Genomic DNA, 21,305 nt, shown 5'->3' with positions numbered 1-21,305 from the left:
GAACAAAGTATGTGAAAAAAGGGTTGGATATTGTGCCACGGGCCTTAATTGCTTTCTGCATCAGAAGTGGCCTATGCTCTAAATATGGTTTTCTATTTTACAGTTGTTGACAATGATATATATTTGCTCACCCTAAAAGCCTCTCGTGACTGGTCTCATGTATGGTAGGCAGACCTGATAACCAGATTCAGCCACTGAGTTGTGCTGAATCTTTTTTTTTTTTAAATATAACATCTTGCTTCTGCTTGTCTTATATCAAATGTAAGGCAAATAATCAGAAAAGTAATCGAAGTGGATTAAAATGCCATGTGATTTTTGTGTGATAAACAAAAATAGTTTATCTGGGTGGATCAATAGGCTGGCTAACGGGGCCATCTGCTGGCAGAGGTACTCTAACAAGTTAACTGAATTTTGCTGGGGACAAGTCTAGCTCTGGGAGAGGTTAATGGCTTGATTTTAACTTCCAAACACCTGTGGCTCTTCTTAAATTATCTGCCAGCTGCTTCATACTTTATATTAACTCCTTACTTCTTAGTGTAAAAATAGAGAACTGCTTAACTATAAATTTAAGCTCCATTCAAATGTTAAATGGGATGTTTGATCTGGGAGCAGTATTGCCATAGATTACACCACAATTTAAAACCATATTCTGAGAAAGCATGGGTATGTAGATGAATCTCTCAGATCAATGAACAATGATTAATGTTAATACTTGCTCTTCACACAAAATGTCTACATTAGGGACATTTTGATTAAAATTACAGATCATGTTTCTTGTGAACAAATGTGAAGAAGCCAATTGGTCTAGCATACTAAGATTGTTAAATTTCTTGTATCTTTAATATTGAAAAGACTTCTGGATGTGTTTTAGTTTTATTTTTACAAGCACTGTGTAATCAGTGCAGCATCTGAGATGTAACAAGTGTGTTCTGATATGTGTGTGCTTGTGTTTGCCTGTCTGTATGTCCGATATATGGCAACTATTGGATATATTTGATTGTAAAGACAATAGATCATAACTGAAAGATTATGATCTATGCCTTTACAAGTTTATAATGAATAACATGTAGTATATGCATGTGTAAAAATAAATTGAGTAAACAACACATGTAAATAAGCTTTTTGTTTTTGTCTTCTGAGAACCTGCAGTTTGCCCTCAAGAAGCTGTCATCACAATAAAGGTCCACGGTTCTTTAAGTTGCATAAGATCATGTATTTTAAAGTACATCAGTCTGCACTACTTAGCAGATACATATTGCTGGTATAACAGCTGACAAGTTTGTCTCAAGCCCGTGGCAAAACAAGTTTAGCCTTGGTTCCAGTAGTAGCACACTTAAAGCAGTACCCCAGTCACTCTTACAGATTCATAGAATGGTTTGTGTTGGAAAGGACCTTAAAGATGATCTGCTTCCAACCCCCCTGCCATGGGCAGGGACACCTTCCACTAGACCAGGCTGCTCAAAGCTCCATCCCAACCTGGCCTCGAACACTTCCAGCTTCCAGGGATGGGGCATCCACAACTTCTCTGGGAAACCTGTTCCAGTGTCTCGCCACCCTCACAGTAAAGAATTTCTTCCTAATATCTAATCTAAATTGACCCTTTTTTTAGTTTAAAACCATTACCTCTTGTCCTATCACTACACGCCCTGCTAAAAAGCCTGTTCTCATCTTTCTTATAAGCCCCTTTTAGGTACTGGAAGGCTGCTATAAGGTCTGTCTGGAGCCCTCTCTTCTCCAGGCTGAACAACCCCACCTCTCACAGCCTGTCTTCATAGAGGTGCTCCAGCCCTCTGATCATTTTTGTGGCCCTCCTCTGGGCTCACTCCAACAGGTCCAGGTCCTTCTTATGTTGGGGGCTGCAGAGCTGAATACAGTACTCCAGGTATTTTTGTAATTACAGTAAGAGAAGCAGTAGCTATTTGTTGACTTCATGGCAATGTACTATAGATTAAAGATAGCGCCCTGAGAATGCACTGATCTGACTATCCAAACGTGTTTCATCTTTTATCTCTGATTTTTGTTGTCTCGAACAGCACATACCTTCTTCCTACAGAGAAAGCAGGTTATCACATACTGTTTATGGGCTACTCTGACCTTTTTGACTTCTGTTTTCCACCTTTTTCCCCTTTGACAATTCAGCAAATGAAGTGAGGGAGATGGATTTCATTACAGGTGCTTTAGCTGAACTTATTTATTGCTTACCTATTAAACCATAAGGGTCATTGATTTATAGACCCCACAAAAGCACAAGCATTAGCCAGTCAGTGCCAGGAGTGCAGTTACATAGAAATTATTTGTACAATCAGCTTCCTTCTAGTCAAAAGACTACACAAGAGTAAAGCAACAGTATTTTATATTTTGTGTGGATCAGAACTATTCTGGACCAGTTTTTTGCTGCTAGTTCAATCTGTATTTTCACATTTCTATTTTAATGACTGTTTTCTGTTACCTATTCTACAAGGATGGCGAAAGGGACTGCAGTATATCAGGAAGGATGAATTGGATCTATGGAAAGGTAGAAGTCACCTCTTGTCTCTGAGAAACTTGTAAGAAAATGGCCTGCAGTGCTAGGAAACTAACTCGGCTACATGAGTGACATAAAGCTAATGAAGTTCTGACTGTCGGGGTAGATGGGAGGCCAGCTGTGGTATTGTTTTGCATTCACGTTTCTCTCCTGTAAGTATTGTGGCTGATGCAAGAGGGGTCCAGTAAGCATAATTCTTTGTAATTCTGGTGTCTTGCCGAGTTCACCTGAGAAAAATTGTACTGTATTAGGAAATGGCATTTTCTCTGCAGTCCAGTTTTGCTCCTGATTTACTGTGCCGAGTACTGGTCTCAAAGTTGTCTACACCAGTGGAAGTTGTTTGCACAGTGGTATTGTGCTACTGCAAATGTTGCCTATGTTGTCTGATGGGTGTAGCTGCAGTTTCTTCCATGCAGCATCACTTTGGTAGGTGAAAACATTGCTTTGTCACAGCATGGGTGTAGGCAGGCTGTGGTGTTTTTTCTGCTCTGTGAGATGTCGGATGTGTGATGTACAGTGTGACTATACCAATTAAAATACTGAGGCAGATCACTCTTTTTGTGACAGGTCCTCAAGTTCCGCCACAGAACTAGTTCTGAGCACGCTATTGCTGAACATAGGGGCTGTAAAACGTGGCCCACCAAAGAACTGTAAAAGGGTTCTTAAATTAGGCAAAATCTTATATTTTGTGTGCAGTGGAATACAGTTTTCCTACTGATATCCAATCCGATTGTCTTCTCTCTCAGCATTAGCTTGAGAGCAGGCAGCTCTCACATTACGGAGGGAGAGGGGGGTTCTCATCAGAGCCCCAGGCAGTGGCAGGGACAAAGACAATCGATCATTCCAAGACTGACAGCTGCTGAGGGAGGACTGACTTGCTTCTAGCAGCTCATCAGTGCCTCAGCATCTTTATGTTGCTGTGCAACTTGGTTGGTTTTTTTGTTAGCTTCGGATGGTGATAAACATTTTTGTTCCCTTGGGTGAATTATTTAAGGTCCAGAAATGAAGAGAAACATCCTGTCCTCTTTTTACATCTCTCTGTGGTTGCTGTTTACAGCGGTGATACTACAAGGTGAGAATACTGCTTGATAGCTGTTATGTTTTTATATTTATGTTTATGTTATGTTGCACTGAGGTTTATTTTATTCAGGTAGGATCTAGTGTCCTGATGTGTCTTACAGGGTTGAGCTCCAGAAGTCTTTCAGCTGTTTTGTTTTATTTTGTCTCACTAATGCATAGACAAAATGAATGATCCCATACAGCCAGAACTTAAATTATCTTTGTGAAGCTTTAATTTGTTAGGATTTCTTTTTAATCAGGAAGGTTTACTTTAATTAGTCCAGGAAGTCACTGTGAGTCACCAGAGAGTGACCTACTCCAAAGCACTTGCTTCCTATATGGTGCCAGCTGGCACTTGGACGAGTCTTTTGAGTGTTACTGCCCTTGCCCTTTGCTTGCAGAAATGTATGAATCTATCTAAAGGTAATACAGAGACTACCTAGAGAAACTGTGATGAACAACACAGCACAGAACAGCAAAAGTGTCATTTAAGACCTGAATTTTCAGTGAATTAGCCGTAGTGACTAAGTCTTGGATAGTAAGAAGCATCTCCAAATACATGGTTTGGAAAAGACGTTAGTGCAAAGATGTGTCCGTACATCATGCAATTACCAATGTGTGAAGAAAAGCAGCTCAGACTTTTTCCAGGTGGTAGTTAAAACAGAAATAAGAGTAAATTCTGAAAGAAGCCTGAATCCATCAGTGCTGCATTTAGGGAGATATCACAAATCATTAGCCTGGCAGCAGCTTTGACTTCAGACTTTGCTTCTAATTTTAGCTTGGCAGATATGTGACTAACTCAATCTCTATGCCTGTGAAAGACACCAGTAAAATAAAGGCAATATTTACTTTCAAAAAAGGCAGGCACCTCTGTATACAGAGTTTTTTTTTTCAGTGGGTATGAAAAGCTAAAATCAGCTATTCATTTACTACAGGTGAATGCTGTCCTTATTTGAATAGCTTCATCAGGCATACTTCTGTTTCTGAACTAAATTATATTCTACAGTATATTATTGATAAATACAGTTACAGCAAATACTACTTGAAGCTGTAGAAAGAGGATGTCTTCTGATACTACTGAGTGCTTAATCTGATGTACTGAACAAATCTGTTATCTAGCTGTTGAATCAGCCAAAGGAAAATATGCTCACCTGCTGTTTAATGAACTGTTTGAACACTACTCAAATGCTCTAATACCAGTGGAAGACACAGATAAAGTACTGAATGTCACCCTTCAGATCACGTTGTCCCAAATTAAAGACATGGTAAGTAATGTTTTTCTGAAGATGTGCAGAAATGTATTAGCTGTAAACCTTTTGCCTGGAGTAGGAAAAGCAATTTGCATTTTGTTGTGATAACTTCCATAATGCTTCCTCATGAGGGCCCTGTTCTCCAGTTCTTCATAGATTACCTGATTGCAACACTAAGTCTTCCATTATAAGCCTGCAAATTTAGAGCTGCTCAATTGTTAAGGCTTCTTTTGTAGTTAGGTGTTGGTAGAGCACCCTCCAGGCAAATTTTGCAGAGTTTTAAATACGAGTAAATGCTTTTTCTTTTCTAAGATGCAATTATTTTTTACACAAACTCCCTATTTTAGCCTTCAGTTACTTTTTTATAAATTTGATACAGCCAGATATACCTCAAAGGCAAAAGAAAAAGTTTTTTTGGAAGGAGAACAGAAAATCACTTTTGTGACTTGTGAATTACAACTTAAAGGCCTCACCAACATTTCAGAGAATTCGTTAGACTAAATCTATTAGCTGTTTGGTGCTGAAGCTTGCAAAAGGAAATTCTTAACGTACTGGGGGCCTTACACAACTGTGATTAGAGCTGGGAGGGTCCAGGGGGAAGAAGGTTTGGCCAAGAGAAAGTCCGAATAAATGAGCTCCCTGTGCAGTGTACGGGCACGTGTACCTGTCTGAGAAGTACTCTTGTGGCCCGTCAGTATTCTGGCCTGTTTTGGGCACTACTTTAAAGCTATACAACATATGCTCTCTGCATTTAAGATGTGATTTTGTCACCTTCAGTTAGAAACATCTCTACATTTTTACGCAGGATGAAAGGAACCAAATTTTGTCAGCTTACTTATGGATTCGACAAAGCTGGTATGATGCATACCTCAAATGGGACAAAGATAAATATGATGGGTTGGATTCTATCAGGATTCCAAGCAATTTGGTTTGGAGACCAGATATTGTCCTATATAACAAGTGAGTGTGGCTGGAGAAAATCAGCTTGATAATTTGAGGGAGGAAGGGGGTTGAAGGAGGAATTGACCCACAGAGTCTGAACTTTCATCACTTTACCTTACCTTAGCAAGGGGTATATTTGTTGTCTTAACATTAGTTGTTGATCATTTAAATATTCTGCAATAAAGCCATAGATGAGACTTGGCAATTGATTGTGCTACACAGCAAAGCTGTTCTGAATTTCTCTGCACTGTGAATTGAATACCCTGGCAGTCTGAAGTACTTTCTGCTGAGGCTATAGAAGAGCTCTGGAACACTGTCCACAAAAAGGTGGTACACAAAGGCCTCACTCTTTGTCTGCTCTCCTGGGCCAGTAATGACCAACAGATTATTTTTGTTTTTGAATGGATTCTTATCCTACTGCATCCTCTTTGAAGTCAAGATTGAAGAAGCAACGGCTAATAAATACAACATCCGTTAACAGCACTGATGTTTGGCATTAATGGGCAGTAGTACCTGTAAATAATAGTTAATAGTAAGTTCTTACTAAAATTCAGTATAAATACAAATATGATTTCAGAAGCATGCTTTTAATGGTGTGAAGTGAAGGGTCTTCCCCATTGCCCCCCCTTTCCTGGTCCACGCTCTAGGTTGTTGCCTGTCAGTCCTGACTGTCACTTTTCTGTCTTTTAGGGCTGATGATGACTTTTCAGAACCAGTGAATACTAATGTTGTGTTGAGATATGATGGAAAAATCACTTGGGATGCACCTGCTATCACAAAGAGCTCTTGTGTAGTGGATGTATCTTATTTTCCTTTTGACAGCCAGCAATGCAACCTTACATTTGGGTCCTGGACCTATAATGGTAATCAGGTAGACATCATCAATTCTCTTGACAGCGGTGACCTCTCTGACTTCGTAGAAGATGTGGAATGGGAGATTAATGGTATGCCAGCAGTTAAGAACGTCATCACTTATGGCTGCTGCTCTGAGCCTTATCCGGATGTGACCTTCACACTGATTTTGAAAAGGAAGTCATCTTTCTACATATTTAATCTGTTGCTTCCTTGCATTTTGATCTCTTTCCTGGCCCCACTGGGATTCTATCTCCCTGCAGACTCTGGGGAAAAAGTGTCTCTGGGCGTTACGGTTCTTCTTGCTCTGACTGTGTTCCAGCTGATGGTTGCAGAAATCATGCCTCCCTCTGAAAATGTACCTCTGATAGGTGAGCTTCAAGTGCTTTGTCTTTAAACATGGTTTATTAATAGTAGGGCTGTATGTCAGGGAAACCATATGTAAGTTGTGGGTTCTGGGAAGATAAAGGTGCTACATTTTTAAAACATCATTAAATACTTAAAATATGTGTAGAATTTGTACAGGTATGCTACAGCTCTTTAAGATTATTTTGTGTTTTTAATTATATATTAGCTAGCTATTTTGTATTTATTTAATATAGTTAAGGCTTGTAATAAAGCTAGTAATGGAAAACGACCTCAGAACTAGAGTATGAAGTGTAAGCATGAGCTGTGTACACAAGGTCAGACTGTTTCAAGACATGTTTCTGTCAGATCCAGATGGCTGGATGGCCTGGCTGGGATACTCAGGGTTGATTTAATATCTGACCATTGTTACATTGAATTGTAATGCCTGCCAGTCCATTACACTGGATTTTAATTTACATCTGAGAATCTGGAAGAACTGATGTGTAGTGAAAGGGTGGTGTTCAGCACTGTCCCACTTGCCTTCTGCCAGGACCCTCCTCCTGTCCCTGGCTGATCTCACCCGAGGTAGGAGGCTGCCCAGCTGCCCTGGTGGGATTTCTGGAGGACTAGGAACACAATTGCCTCCAGACTGGCTTCCAGCTTTGTTAAGATAATTCAGATCTCATTATTCATTACACATTATTACTGTGTATATAAAAACCAGTATGGCTTAACTGAGACAAAACACTGGTCAGTAAATAGGGCTGTTGAATGCATTTTCCGCATCATCATCATCAGCTATTCCTGTCTGGAATAGGGGCTTGCTGTACTGGAGTACCTCCCCTGTCCTCCTGTCACACTATCTGAATTAAGAAGTCAGGACCTAGCATGAGTCTGCTTTCTCTGTTCCCTCACGCTCCCTCATCATCCTTTCCAACCCCTTTGAAGACTGGGATCACATCATATTTGTCTGCGGTGCATCCCGTGTCATTGATGGCAGCCCTTGCTTTTTCTGAAGAGGCTGCACAGCAGCAGAGCAGGGCAAGGAGGTGCCTCTGTGCCTGGGCACAAGCCACAGCATGTTAACTGGTCAGCTGTATGCTTCAGGTGTGGAAAGCAGTGGCTGAAGGGCACAGCTTAATTTATTCACTGTACTTGTCTGCACCTGGCCAGAATGAACTTTGTCCTTGTTTGGACTGGCTGTGCTGAAGAAAATCCAGGCAAGAAATCTCAACAGGCAATGGAGCCATGCATCAGCCCTGGGCCTGGCTTCTTAGCCTTCCGTATACTAGCTGTGTCTGCCAGTAAGGTCTGGATATTCACTGGCCTGTGTGAACGCAAAGGCATCCATCTGCTGGTGTGGTGTGCATCAATAGCTCCAACAAAGCATTATCATCATTTTGTTAATACACCCAGAATGGGATTTCTAATGTGCCACGTGAAGCCATCAACATTGGGATTTTGCAGACACCAGGAAAAGAGCAAGGCTCCTGATAAACATTGCTAAGCTGCTTTCTGAATGGGTGTATTTCGAGAAATCAGAGGTTTTGGCTTGCAAATATTTACCGTGCTAATACAATAGCCCCTTACTCATGATAGGCATGCCAGTAATGAGTATAAGCTTTTACTTTAATGGCTTTAATCTTTGTTTTTAAATGGTAAATTAAGTGTGATCTAAGTACAGAGACTCAGGGTGATTAAAAATCAGTTTCACTTGCATTTGTGTTTAGCACTGTGTTGTCACATTTTTCTGCACTTAGGATAGCATCTTTAATATGATTTTATTTTGTGTTCCAGGAAAGTATTACATTGCAACTATGACGATGATCACAGCTTCCACTGCATTGACGATCATTATAATGAATCTCCATCACTGTGGCTCAGAAGCAAAACCTGTTCCACAATGGGCCAGGGTGGTTATTTTGGACTACATGTCAAAAATCTTCTTTGTTTATGATGTGGGTGAAAATTGCACAAGTCCGAAAAGAGAAAAGGAAGATGAAAATAAGTTAGAGGAGGGTGATAGGTGTCAGAGGAGGCACAAAGAGGTGAGGAGTCACCTTTCTAATAGGAATGATGAGTGTGATCTCAAGGAGAAGCTCAATGGAAATTTGAATAAAAGCTATGGAGTTCCTGGTGAAAATGCTAGGGAGGCTGTTAATTGCTGTTCCTGTTACAAAATGCTGATTAAAAATATTGAGTATATTGCTAATTGTGTTCGAGACCATAAAGCAAACCGGGCCAAAGGAATTGAGTGGAAAAAGGTCGCAAAAGTGATGGACAGGTTTTTCATGTGGATTTTCTTTATCATGGTGTTTTTTATGAGTGTGCTGATCATTGGGAAAGCAGCTTAACTGAAGATGAACACATTCCTTTTGTAAATCTGAATGTATGTGTTAGCTTGTTTCAGTGGAGCTCTGGGACAGAGGTGCTTTTGAGATTTTTGTCTTTTATTCTGTAACTATAAACAAATTGATTCTGTAGACTGTAACAGTGCGTTGAGACATTGCTCAGCTGAGGGCTTTGTTAGTGACTGTCCTCGCCTTTTATTTCAGGAGTGCAGCCCTGATGAGGCTGCTGGGTAAGCTCTTTGTGCTCCATCTTGATGGGTTGTGGCTATGACTTCAGACAGAGTGCGGTGGAGCGCTGCAGCGATGGAGCAGACAGCCTAGCAAGGGAGCATTGTATTCACAAGGTTGCATCTCTGCATCTTGTAATTTGACCAGCCCTTTCTCTCCTCTAGAAAAAAAGTGTATTTGTGACATAGTGGCAGTTCCTGGAAATCATGCATTCATGGCATTGCCTTTTTTCTGTTTTGTTGGGTTTTTTTTTTAGCTTGTCTTCCTAATTTACCTTTTTATTATGACTCTGATCACTGTTCCTATCATTTCACAGGCTCTACATGTCTGTTTGTTGTGCCTTTAATACCATTGAGCTTACTGAGTATGATGGTTACCTTGATCTTCCTTTATTATTTCCTGCTGCTGAATATTAACCTGTTGTCACCACAGCTCCAGTAAGCCGGATTCCTGGGAATTCTTCCTCACTGTGTTGGAGAGCCTCTTCTGTTCTTTTCCTCCTGAGCCTAACTATAGGAAGGACTGCTCCTGTCCTTCCTAGATGTCTCATTCCCTTGGGCATGGGCATTTAAATGCTACTTCAGACTGCTAAAGTAGGAGGCTGTGACTTTTTGTCTCTGCTAGTTTTATTGACCTTCGATGTTAACCCCATGTCCCTTGTCTACTCTTACATCCTCTTTAATACTTAAACTTTAAACTGCCTTCAGGAATGCCAAGGTTGCTCTGTGCATTATTTAGCACAAAAGCATGGTCTTACAGGCTTGTTAAAGTAGTGTCATAATCAACACTCTTTGTTCAACACCTTAGTACTTCTGTGTATGTGAGTGTGTTTGTTGCTGACAACACCAAAACCCCCTCTTATGTGTGTTAATTTCTGTTAATTCTGTCAGACTGATAGAGCTCTGGAGGATGTCTCGTGTAGTAAAGTTAGAAGCTAGTACCCCAGGCATGCCCATGGCAGATAAATTGCTTTTACAGAGCACCTTGAACTTTGAAACCATGATATTCTAGATGCAGTGGGAGAGGCAGAATGACACTGTAATGGATCCCAGTCAAAAGTTCACATGACAAAACTCATTTTAATAATTTTTGAAGTTAATAGGAGCATACCTGTGCAGCTGTAACTTAAGAGCAAGGTGTCAAAATGGCAAAGCGATTCAGTTATTATGCCCAAATTTATTAGAAGAAAAGAATTGTAATTATTATTATGATGTAAATGATGCATTGAATTACTAATGGCAGGTTTTCTCTTGTGTGGAATAATTGATATTGTAAGCTTATCTGGATTCTCATACATAATGCAAGCCTTAAAGTCCAGGTTTTAATGTAAAGTTAACTGGGTGGCTAGCCAAGAATAAACTCAGTATGTGGAAAAAGTCTCAAGTGTGTTCCCTGTATATTATCAGTTCCCAGTCAACCAGGCTAATTTTGAATAGCTCCTTTAGAAGACAAGCTGTTCACTTTCTGTGAACAGAACACTTTCTGTGCAGAAAGCCAGTTGTACTCATTTGTTGTGGAGTTCAGGGTTTGGCACTTACACTGCATGTTTGAGGAAACTGATTTGTTCTTTGTTGTGGGGAAAAAATACTGTCCCAAAAGCTGAGGGAGCAATGTATTTAAAGATAAGGGTAAAATATTCAGAACATGAGGCGTCAGCATGGAAAACCAATGGCCAAGAGTTTGTCCAAGGGCTTATGGGTAGCATAAAGTAGAGAGTTACTACTGTTCACTGTCTCTTCCAATATAGGAACGAGGTACATCAAATATACACAATGTGTCACAGTGGAGGAGTCTCTTCAATATGTGAGAAGGCTGAGGAACTTCTTGCAACAGGATTTATGAATGCTGAAATATTATATGGATTTAAAATTTGGGGAGAAAACATGGAAGAAAAATCTTATTGGCATACTATTAAATACAGTCAGGTGCTGAAAGGTGGAGTAATATTTTGGGGATTCATGACTGTATGTTCTTCAGTGCTCTTCATCCCACTGGTGGCACCCATTAAAGACAGCTTCCAGATTTAGAAAGACCTTTAGTCTGATGCAGAATATCTTTCTTAGAAATCCAGATTTTGCCCATGCCATTCTGTTCAGTGCATCTGTGGCCTTCCCATTTGTAAGGGAAAGTTTGCAATTGTAGGTGGATCATGGGCCTCTATCATGCTGGTGCTCTTCAGTATGCTACATGCTTGGATGATGATGTTGAAATCATACTTTGCACTTCCCTAGCACATTTTATGCTAAGATGTGACAGTACTAAAGAATTCTTTTCCTTACAAGAATATGATTTGAAAAATATTCCTAGCTATTTGAATTTATTAACTACTACTTTTAGTTTTTTAATTATTTTGTGTTAATTTTTTCTTTCGATCACCAGACCTTCTCAAGTGTTTCTTTTCTTTTATTTACATATGGTCAATGTTGTTCTTGCTCTTGTAACAAACATTTTTCTGGTTTTAGTTCATAAGAGCCCTGGATTCAATAAAGAGTGTGAGCAGCAGATGATGGATGCAGGTAGAAGATGGCACCTGAACAGTTCTTGTGAAGCCTCATGCTAAGACCCTCAGAGTCATTTCTCAATCGTTTTCCAGAGGGAAAGCATAACATGGTGCTGCATGGCCATGCTTCTGGTGATAAAGCTGATCCAAGGTCCATACTGCTACCTGGTTTAAAGCTGGCTTAGGAGTTTCTGACTAAACTGTAGGGGCTGTAGTTTGTGTCCCTCCAAGGCCTAATATTTAGTTTGTCTATCTCTGTATTTAGCTATTTCAGTAAAAAACCCACCATATTCTAAATCAGCCAAGTGTGTTAGTCAGAAGTGTACATGCCAACTCTAGTGCTAAGTGGAGGCAGGAATGTTTAATCTAATTCTGTCTATTCTGATCTCTTCCTCTTTCTTTTGTCTCTCTCATACTTAGATCCAGCAATCTTTGAGGAAGATTAAATCCAAAGATGATGACTATGTTTATAATAACAGAAAAATAACTACTTATGCACCTGTCTGAGTTACTGTGTAGGCTTAACATGAATGCAGCTGGGTGACTTCAGATTTACTGAGGAGGACAATGATGCTGTAAAAATACTGTTTGAGATCTGTGTGCTGTGGAGGCATTTGAGGAATAAGCTGACAGATATTTTTTTTTTGTCTCTTGGCAGAGAGATCACCTCTCCCTTTTTTATTGAGTCGTTGCAGTTTTAAAATGGGAAGAAATACAAGCTGTCTCTTGTGATGCCTTTGCTGTGCTCTCTTCCATGACCAGGATTATGGAACTGAAGATGCAGTGCGATGGGATGTTGGGGTATAGAGTTTCTAACTGTGCAGAAAGGTAGGAGATGCCCTTAGCTACCCCAGGAAATCTGTTTCTGTTTGTGGAAATTGCAGCCTGAAGATTCATGCTAAACCCAAAAGAATCATCCTGGACAGTACATGACACCTCGAAATAGAGAAGCAGGTTTCCCCATGTTTCAGGAACTCGGATGTTACATCATAAGCTATCTGCATGTTTTTGTCCTCTGGTTAACAAAGCTTTGTACTCTGACCCATGAGATGGTGGAGTTCAGGATCCTGTGTGGAGGAAGCAGGGCAGTAAGTAGGATTGCAACCCTGGACTTCACAAGAGCTAACTTTGGCCTCTTGAAGGACCTACTTGGAGGAATCCTATGGGTTAGGGCTCTAGAAGGCAGGGGGCTCCAAGAGAGCTGGCTAATATTCAAGCATCACTTCCTCCAAGCTCAAGATAGGTGCATCCCTCTGAGTAAGAAATCAAGCAAAGGGGGCAGGAGGCCTCCATGGATGAGCAAGGAGCTTCTGGCAAAACTCAAAACAGAAGGAAGGTCATGTGATGTGAAAAAAAGGGACAGGCCACTTGGGAGGAATATAGGGATGTGGTCAGAACATGCAGTAGGGCAGCTAAAGTCTGTTTGGAATTAAATCTGGCAAGGGAGGTCAAGGGCTTCTTCAAGTACTTCAGCAGGCAAAGGATGACTAGGGAAAATGTGGGCCTACTGCTGAATGAGGTGGGTGCCCTGGTAATGAAGGACACGGAGAAGGCAGAGTTACTGAATGCCTTCTTTGCTTCAGTCTTCACTGCCAGGCCGGCCCTCCAGTTTGCCAGGCCCTGGAGGCAAGAGAAGTCTGGAGAAAGGAGAACTTTCCCCTGGTCGAGGAGAGATCACCTGAGCAAACTTGACACCCACAAATCCATGGGCCCTGATGGGATGCACACCTGAGTGTAGAGGGAGCTGATAGATGTTATTGCTAAGCCACTCTCCATCATCTTTGAAAGGTCATGGAGAACAGGAGAGGTGCCTGAGGGCTGGAGGAAAGCCAGTGTCACTCCAGTCTTCAAAAAGGGCAAGAAGGGAGGACCCAGGAAACTACAGGCCTCCATCCCTGGAAAGGTGATGGAACAGCTCAGCCTGGAGGTCATCTCCAAGCATGTGAAGGAAAAGAAGGTCATTAGGAACAGTCAGCATGCATTCACCAAGGGGAAACCACACCTGACCAAGCTAATAGCCTTCTATGATGGAATGACTGGCTGGGTGGACAAGGGGAGAGCAATGGATGTTGTCTACCTTAACCTCAGCAAGACTTTTGATACTGTCTTCCATAACGTCCTCATAGGCAAGCTCAGGCAGTGTAGTTAGGTGAATGGACAGGGAGGCGGATTGATAATGGGCTGAATGGCAGAGCTCAGAGGGCTGTGATCAGTGGCAAAGAGTCCAGCTGGAGGCCTGTAGCTGGTGGTGCTCCCCAGGGGTCAGCAGTGGCTCCAGTCCTGTTCAAATTGTGCATCAATGACTTGGATGAGGGGATAGAGTGTACCCTCAGTGAGTTTGCCAACCATACAAAACGGGGAGGAGTGGCTGATACCTCAGAAGGCTGCGCTGCCATTCAGTGAGACCTGGACAGGGTAGGGAGTTGGGCAGAGAGGAACATAATGAATGAAGTTCAACAGAGGCAAGTGTAGGGTCCTGCACCTGGGGGGGAATAACCCCATGCACCTGCTGGATGGCAGCTCTGCAGGGAAGCACCTGGGAGTTCTGGCAGACAGCCAGTTGCCCATGAGCCAGAAGTGTGCCCTGGTGGCCAGGAAGGCCAGTGGCATCCTGGGGGGCATTAGGAGGAACATGGCCAGCAGGTCGAGGGAGGTGATCCTGGCCCTCTGCTCTGCCCTGGGGAGGCCACAGCTGGAGTGCTGTGTCCAGGTCTGGGCTCCCCAGCTCAAGAGAGACAGGGAACTGCTGGAGAGGGCTCAGCAGAGGGCTACGAAGGTGATGAGGGGACTGGAGCATCTCCCTGATGAGGAAAGGCTGAGGGAGCTGGGCCTGTGTAGCTTGGAGGAGAGTGAGAGGGGATCTTATCAACGCATACAAATATCTTAAGGGTGAGTGCCAGGATGATGGGACCAGGCTCTTTTCACCAATGCCCAGTGACAGGACAAGGGGCAACGGGCACAAACTGAAAGACAAGAAGTTCCATCTGAATACGGGGAAGAACTTCTTTACCTTAAGTGTGACAGAGCACTGGGACAGGCTGCCCGGAGAGGGTGTGGAGTCTCCTCTGGAGACATTCAAAACCCACCTGAATGTGACTGTGTAACCTGCTGTAGGTGAACCTGCTTTAGCAGGGGGTTGGACTAGATGATCTCTAGAGGTCCCTTCCAACCCTGACCATTCTGTGACCCTGCCAGAAGTATGGCAAGTGCCTAAGACTTGTTTCTCAAGAAGTGCAGGAGTGCGGCAAGAGCTCCTGATTGTGCGTCTGTCACAATTTGAGAAGACCAAGACCTGTAATGTGATTGTTTAGCAGGTGGGAAAAGGGGAGTGTGGGTTGAGAGGCAATTCCTTTCTTTCTGTTTATGAAACTGGAAGAAGCCATCTTTTCATACAAACTTCTGCTACTCATTGAAGAGGAGAATACATTGACTCTTGTTTTCATTCTTGAAGTATTTTAATCAGAGACAGGATATAGGTCCAAAGGTGGCCTGTGGAGTTTGTGCGTAACCACCTCCTTTGTATTTGCAGGCAGAGTGAATAACCTAGAGCTCAATTAAAGGAGAGTAAGCTGTACATCCTTTTTGCCACTGTTTCTGAAGTCCACTAAAAAGAAAAAATCTTTTTTGTTAGAGACAAGTCCAGCTGTGTTGAAAGGACAAGATGTAGCAGAGGAGTTTGTATGTAGTTTGCGTTGTGCAAATTAGAGCTTTGTTGTCTGCAGACACCTTTTAAGAACTCCATTCTGCAAGGTGGCAGTGAACAATACTGGTTTTACATTGCTTGCAGTAAGGAATAATTGAGATTGCAAGTACCCAGCTCAGGTTTGTTCTTATCTGTCTCTCTTTCTAAATACTTTTATGCATTTGATTCCTAGCCTATAGGCCACAGACCACTGAAGGTCTGTAGGGCCACCACCAAACACGCTGCAACTGTTCTATCAAGCTGTCCTGGTTTAATCCATTCTTCCATGTGGCTACATGTGGGCATTTGTGAGATTGTTGTCCACTGGACAATTTCTGGAGCTCAAACAAAGGCAGTGAATTTATCAAAGCCTTTATTGTGCTAGTACTCCTTTGGGTCTTGGAAGCCGTATTGGCTCTCAGGAGCTGTCAGGAGCACAAGGTGTTCCCGCATCTGCCTCTGTCACTAAGGTGAATCTCTCAGGCAGTGCAACCTGCCTTCTGGTGACCTGGGGTGCAGGGACCGACCTCGCAGGAGGCCTAGCGGTGAACTAAGTCATGCCTGTTCTTCGTCATGCAGGGTCCCGAGTGTCTTTGGCTGGCCGTGACAGTGCTACATCTCCAGGTGTCATTCTAGCCATTGTGTTTGAGAAGGCAATCCAGGGGTACCTTTGCAACAAGATGAAATACAAATATAACTATTGAGGGAGGGATGTCAGTTGGTGGAGGAGCATAGCAGGGTGGAGAATGTGGTCTGACCTTAGTTCCAGGGGCAGTTTTTGCATAGAACTGTTATGCCTTGGTCTGTTCTTGGCACTCCTGCTTCAGAGTAGAAGTCAATCTAGTGAACATCCAGAAAACAAAGATTAAAAAATGGCAGCTGCAGTTTTAAAGAGGGTTTTCCTTTTTTGTTCCTGAAAACTTTTATTTGAAAAGTTTCAGTGCTACCTTCAGTACTACTGAAAAGGTTCAGTACTACCTTCTAAGTAACCTACCTAGAATTAGGGATTTTTCTTGGGAGCAGGCATTGCTGTTTCCTTCCTCTGCCATTCTGAGCATTTATATTTACCAGGTTCTGTGCCTTGACATTCACACAGCTGCTAGCAATAAATTTTCACTTCTGTTTTAAAAGAACTTGAAACATATTTTTATGCAAATCACTCTTCGTTGAACAAGATTTTCATCTTTGGTGTTGGGAGTTGCTGGGGACTGCACTGCACAAAGTCTGTCTTGCATTACCCTTTGGTTTGAAGAATGCAGGGGTTTTGGTTAATCTAAATGCAGTGACAAAGCTGACAAAGGAAGAGTGGAGCAGAAAAATAACATGGTTTTTAAAATTGCCTACAATAACCTGAGTTAGGTTTAAGCAGAGTGTTTCAGTGAATAAAATTAGTAAATTGGGATTCACTGGGTATTTGCTTGCTATGTGTCACCACTAATGGATGACTTGATTAATAGTGGTCTTAAATACTATATAACACTGTATTCTGGTTTTGTTTGCTTGTGAATTCTCTATTAGCATGCCTAAGAACATGCTAGCAGGAAATCTTTGAGCCAATATAATGTGAACAAATAAAGAATGATACTGTGATTAATGCATGTATCTGTATGGTTCTGTTGTTAGTGTGCCATAGGTAAGTAATAGATCTGACTACTTTATTCATTTTGTATTTTTAGTTCTAGCTGAATGCTACCAAGCTGCTCACTACTGAAATATGGTGGCAGGAGTCCCCTTTGTTAGTGTTTCATTGTAGCAAGAATGGACTTCAACAATAAAGTTAAATAAAGTCACCTGGAGAAGCCTCCAGAAGTTGGAAAAGCTCTGCACAGGTAAAGCATTTCACTAGAATGTGGAGTATGTGTTCAATGGTGGTGAAAGTGATGGTGTGGCCTCCATAGGGCCAAAGTTCGTTAGAGGGTGGCAGCAGACACATCTGTGTTGCAAAATAATGCTAAGTGGTGTCTGCAAAATGAGGATGAGGGAAGGGGCAGAGGGGGGAGGCAAGGAACTAACTCAAAATGAGGTGAAAAAGATGTAAAATTCCTAAGACAGTTGTTTAGCACCTGTGAATTCACAGAGCACATTCCTGCTGTGATATAGCTACTCCCATTTTGTGTCCCATTCACTGGCCAGCCTGTGTCCGGGGTGGACTGCCAGCAAGTCAAATGCAGCTCCTACTCTGGGGCCATACTGCAGCAGCGAGTCTGTTATGGGGTAGGGGTTACTGGCTCAGGCAGGGACAGGGGTGCCAGATTGCCCTAAGTCATGGTGATGTGTCCAAGCCTGCACCAGCTTGATGGAAAAGTGGGACCCTGAGGACCCGCTCACATCACCTGCTGGTAAACTAGTCCCATTTCACCCCTCTGCCCAGTTCCCAAAGGTAAGTGTCTGGTAGCCCTCTGTATGAGCACTGTATGGTTTGGAAGGTTGGCTTCCTCCTGGCTACTTCATAGCCCTCAGTTCCACCTGGAACTCATGCATATTCAAATAATTTTCTGTCTGGTTCACCCACTTTCTCACAGAAAGTTGATGGTTGGACTTCTTCCACAGGAGGCCTGACAGGTTTCAGAGCTGTTTCAGTGTATCGTTGGGTCCTGCAGGTTGTGCCCCTTTTCTTCAGCGTGTTAATGTTCCAGGAGACTGCTAATAAGATAACTGTGGTGAATGGAACTTGTGTTGCTTTTATCTAGTGTTTTTATCATAGCTTGAAACAGAATGGTGATCATGAGACAATCTCTTTCCTCACAGCTAAGGGATGGGATTTTTTCTTAAAGACTTAACACTAACATCACAAACCCAAGGGTAAACTGGCTCCTGAACCAGTAGTATAGTGCAAGTGAGCTCAGGGGTACGTTGTTCAGATACGGACAAAACTTAGTCACCTTCAGGTACACTGCCTTAGTTCTGCTTTTGAATGCCACGTTCACTACCCTGCAGGGGTTGTTCAAACTGTAACAAAGAGCATTTCTCAACACCTGGTTCAAAGCGAGCAGGGCAAGTGCTTATTTGGCACAGCAGCCCCGAGCTGCATGGATTCTTAGCAGTGCTTCGAGGCAGCAAGTTTTGTGTCACCAGGAGAATTACACACTGGGACCCGAGGTTCCTGGGGCATCAGCAGCAAACCAGCCTAGAGGTCCTGCCCCAGGGGAGGGGAGGAGAGGTGAAGGCTGGAGGTGAGAATAAGTCCAGGGCCCAGGTGTGTCTGCTGTAAAAGTCGGCACCTTGCATAAGCTCCATCTGTGGAGATACTCCTCACCTAAATCCTGAGACCTCTAGGGGTCATACAAGTGCTGTTCTAGTTGCTGGGGTGCTTGTAGGAAGTTTTTTTAATGAAAATCAAAAAAGCTGCTCTTAACCCTGTATGTTCTGTTTTCTCCAAGATACAAGTGATGTAGCCTTGGTGCCCTAACAGGGCATGATTGCTCTTTTATTAAGGTCTAAGTAAATGAAGACTTGTATCACACAGGCAAGTGCAAAGGTTTCTGTTCTGAAAGGCCATTTCATAGCTTCCTCAGAAGCCGTGGTTTAATTTTTATAGTTTGATCTGGGGACTAATAGTCTTATGACAGAACTGATTTGAGGTAGTCTCTTAGTCCTCAGGGTTCTGCAGATTGAAGGCTTCATGAGCAGTGGAGACTGGTCAGGAGAGTTTGGCATATTGCTGAGACCAAGAGAAAATGCCTGCTGAAGGCACTGGGTGCTATGGCAGGAGGAACTTGGACCCTCAGCCAGGTCAGCAGAGATGTGGCTATTTAGGTTTTCTGACCAAATTAAAGTAGCTTGGAAAAAGAGAGGCTTTGTGCAAATGGCTTTCTTCCATTGATCTTGCTCTTCTGAGTTGCTTCTGTGTTCTTCAGTCCTTTTACCCCTCTAGTCCTTGTATTCTCTTCTGAGAACGGAAAGAATCCTTTTATGTCCTAGATCATGACTATACTTGCTATAAGAAACAACTTTAACATCATGGTATGGTTCCCTGTGCCCTGCAGACAGGAGCTCCCTGAGTTCAGTAGCCACAGACGTTGACTGGATAGGGCAATATCCCTGACATGGAGAAAAGACGATTTGTTTGCTCTCGTTATTACTTTACAACTAATCTTATGCCTTGCTCACTGTAAACACACAATGTTAGTGTGAAAGAGGGTCCTCTGTCTGTATAAGACTCTAAATAGGAGGAAGAAATCACTGAGGCAGTTCCATAGACTGCATTCACTTAAAAAGATGGACAATGCAACTTGTAAGACTTCTGAAGAAGGCAGAAAAAAGTGTTCTGGCTAGTTCATTGTTGTAATCCAAGCCTGCACTTGTTCCTGGAGATGATGATTCTTCTCAAAATGCCAGTTGTATGGGTTCTAGCTGAGATGGGGGTAATTTTCCCCACGGCAGCCCTCGCAGTGCTGTGCTCTGTATTGGCAGCTAGAAGGGTGCTGGTAACACACAGTGGTTTGGCTACCGCTGAGCCGTGCTCCACAGGTCCAAGGCTGGCTCTCCAGCATCCCCCCTCACCAGTGGGCTGGGGGCGGGCAAGATCTTGTGGGGGGACATAGCCAGGACAGCTGACCTGAAGTGACCAAATGGATATTCCGTGTCATATGACATCTGCTCAGCAACAAAAGCTAAGAGAATGGAGGAGGAGAAGGGTATTCGTTTTCCTTTCCTTTCACATGTAGCATTTGCTTGATTAAACTGCTTTTATCTTGACCCACGAGTTTGGGGTTTTTTTCCCATTTCCATCTTATTTTCCTCCCCCAATCCTGATGAGGAGGGGAGTGATAAAGCAGCTTGGTGGGCACCTGGTATCCAGACAGCCAAGGTCAACCCACCACAGTCCTTTTTTGTGCCCGGTGTGGGGGCCTGAGGCAATGCCAGTTTTGTATTAAGCGTTGTATAGCTGTAATAGTTATTAAGTGGCAACCTCCAGTCTGGGTCATGGAGTTTGTTGGCTGCACTTCTTATCTCTTTATTTTGCTGAGTTTGGGAACATGCTAGTACAAACAATGACTATGTGCTTTGCCCTTGCCCTGGCATTGATGGACTTGCTGTGCTGGGGGAGCTATCTTGTGGAGAGCATGAGGGAATACATCTTCCTCTTCCTACATGGGATTGATGTGGATGGTTTTATTATGCAGGTTCCTGAGGTACTTGGTCACCCTTACATGAACTGTTTAATGGTACTAATTAACACTTCTAGCATATTATGACATTTGTGGAATCTGGTGTTGTCCTGGTGTAAGAGAAGACAACTTTTGCGTGATACTGAAACGTGCCCTGAAGCAGCAGGTCTGTGGGTGGCAGGGTGTGAAGGAGCATTTGGGCAGGTTCCTAGGGCGCTTATCGCTTCCCATAACCTGGGACTTTACACCTGAACAGGCAAGCAACCCTGGCAAACTGACATGCCACCTGATAGAAGGGTGCCTTGCCCACCCCAATGAAATCCAGCAGCTTCTGGCACTGTACTGGGGCCTGGCCTGTGCCTATCGAGCCCCAGTTCAGTACCCTTAGAGGACTGTGCGTTGAGGCAGGGACCCAGACAGCAACAAACTATAGTAATCACCCCAGTAGTGAAAAAGAA

General features: G+C 42.8%; 1 protein-coding gene across 1 annotated transcript; it reads left to right on the top strand.

The window, feature by feature from the left end:
* Positions 1 to 2,868: 2,868 nt before the first annotated feature.
* Positions 2,869 to 16,033, top strand: CHRNA9 (cholinergic receptor nicotinic alpha 9 subunit). Its single transcript, XM_056326625.1, has 5 exons — positions 2,869 to 3,596; positions 4,703 to 4,848; positions 5,639 to 5,793; positions 6,466 to 6,998; positions 8,773 to 16,033. The coding sequence occupies exons 1-5, from the start codon at positions 3,527 to 3,529 to the stop codon at positions 9,327 to 9,329; spliced, it is 1,461 nt and encodes a 486-aa protein (XP_056182600.1). The 5' UTR covers positions 2,869 to 3,526; the 3' UTR covers positions 9,330 to 16,033.
* Positions 16,034 to 21,305: the final 5,272 nt, after the last annotated feature.

Source organism: Falco biarmicus, chromosome 1 (genome assembly GCF_023638135.1).
Source record: "Falco biarmicus isolate bFalBia1 chromosome 1, bFalBia1.pri, whole genome shotgun sequence".
NCBI classification, from domain to species: domain Eukaryota; kingdom Metazoa; phylum Chordata; class Aves; order Falconiformes; family Falconidae; genus Falco; species Falco biarmicus.
Note: the sequence above shows the minus strand (reverse complement) of the source record. Positions and strands in the feature narration are given on the sequence as shown.

What these genes read in the sequence shown, in the direction of transcription:
- CHRNA9 (XM_056326625.1), top strand. Translation starts at nt 3,527, where the DNA reads ATGAAGAGAAACATCCTGTCCTCTTTTTACATCTCTCTGTGGTTGCTG. An exon ending in TACAGCGGTGATACTACAAG is followed by an intron (nt 3,597 to 4,702) that starts GTGAGAATACTG and finishes TCTGTTATCTAG; the next exon opens with CTGTTGAATCAGCCAAAGGA. An exon ending in TGAAAATGTACCTCTGATAG is followed by an intron (nt 6,999 to 8,772) that starts GTGAGCTTCAAG and finishes TTTGTGTTCCAG; the next exon opens with GAAAGTATTACATTGCAACT.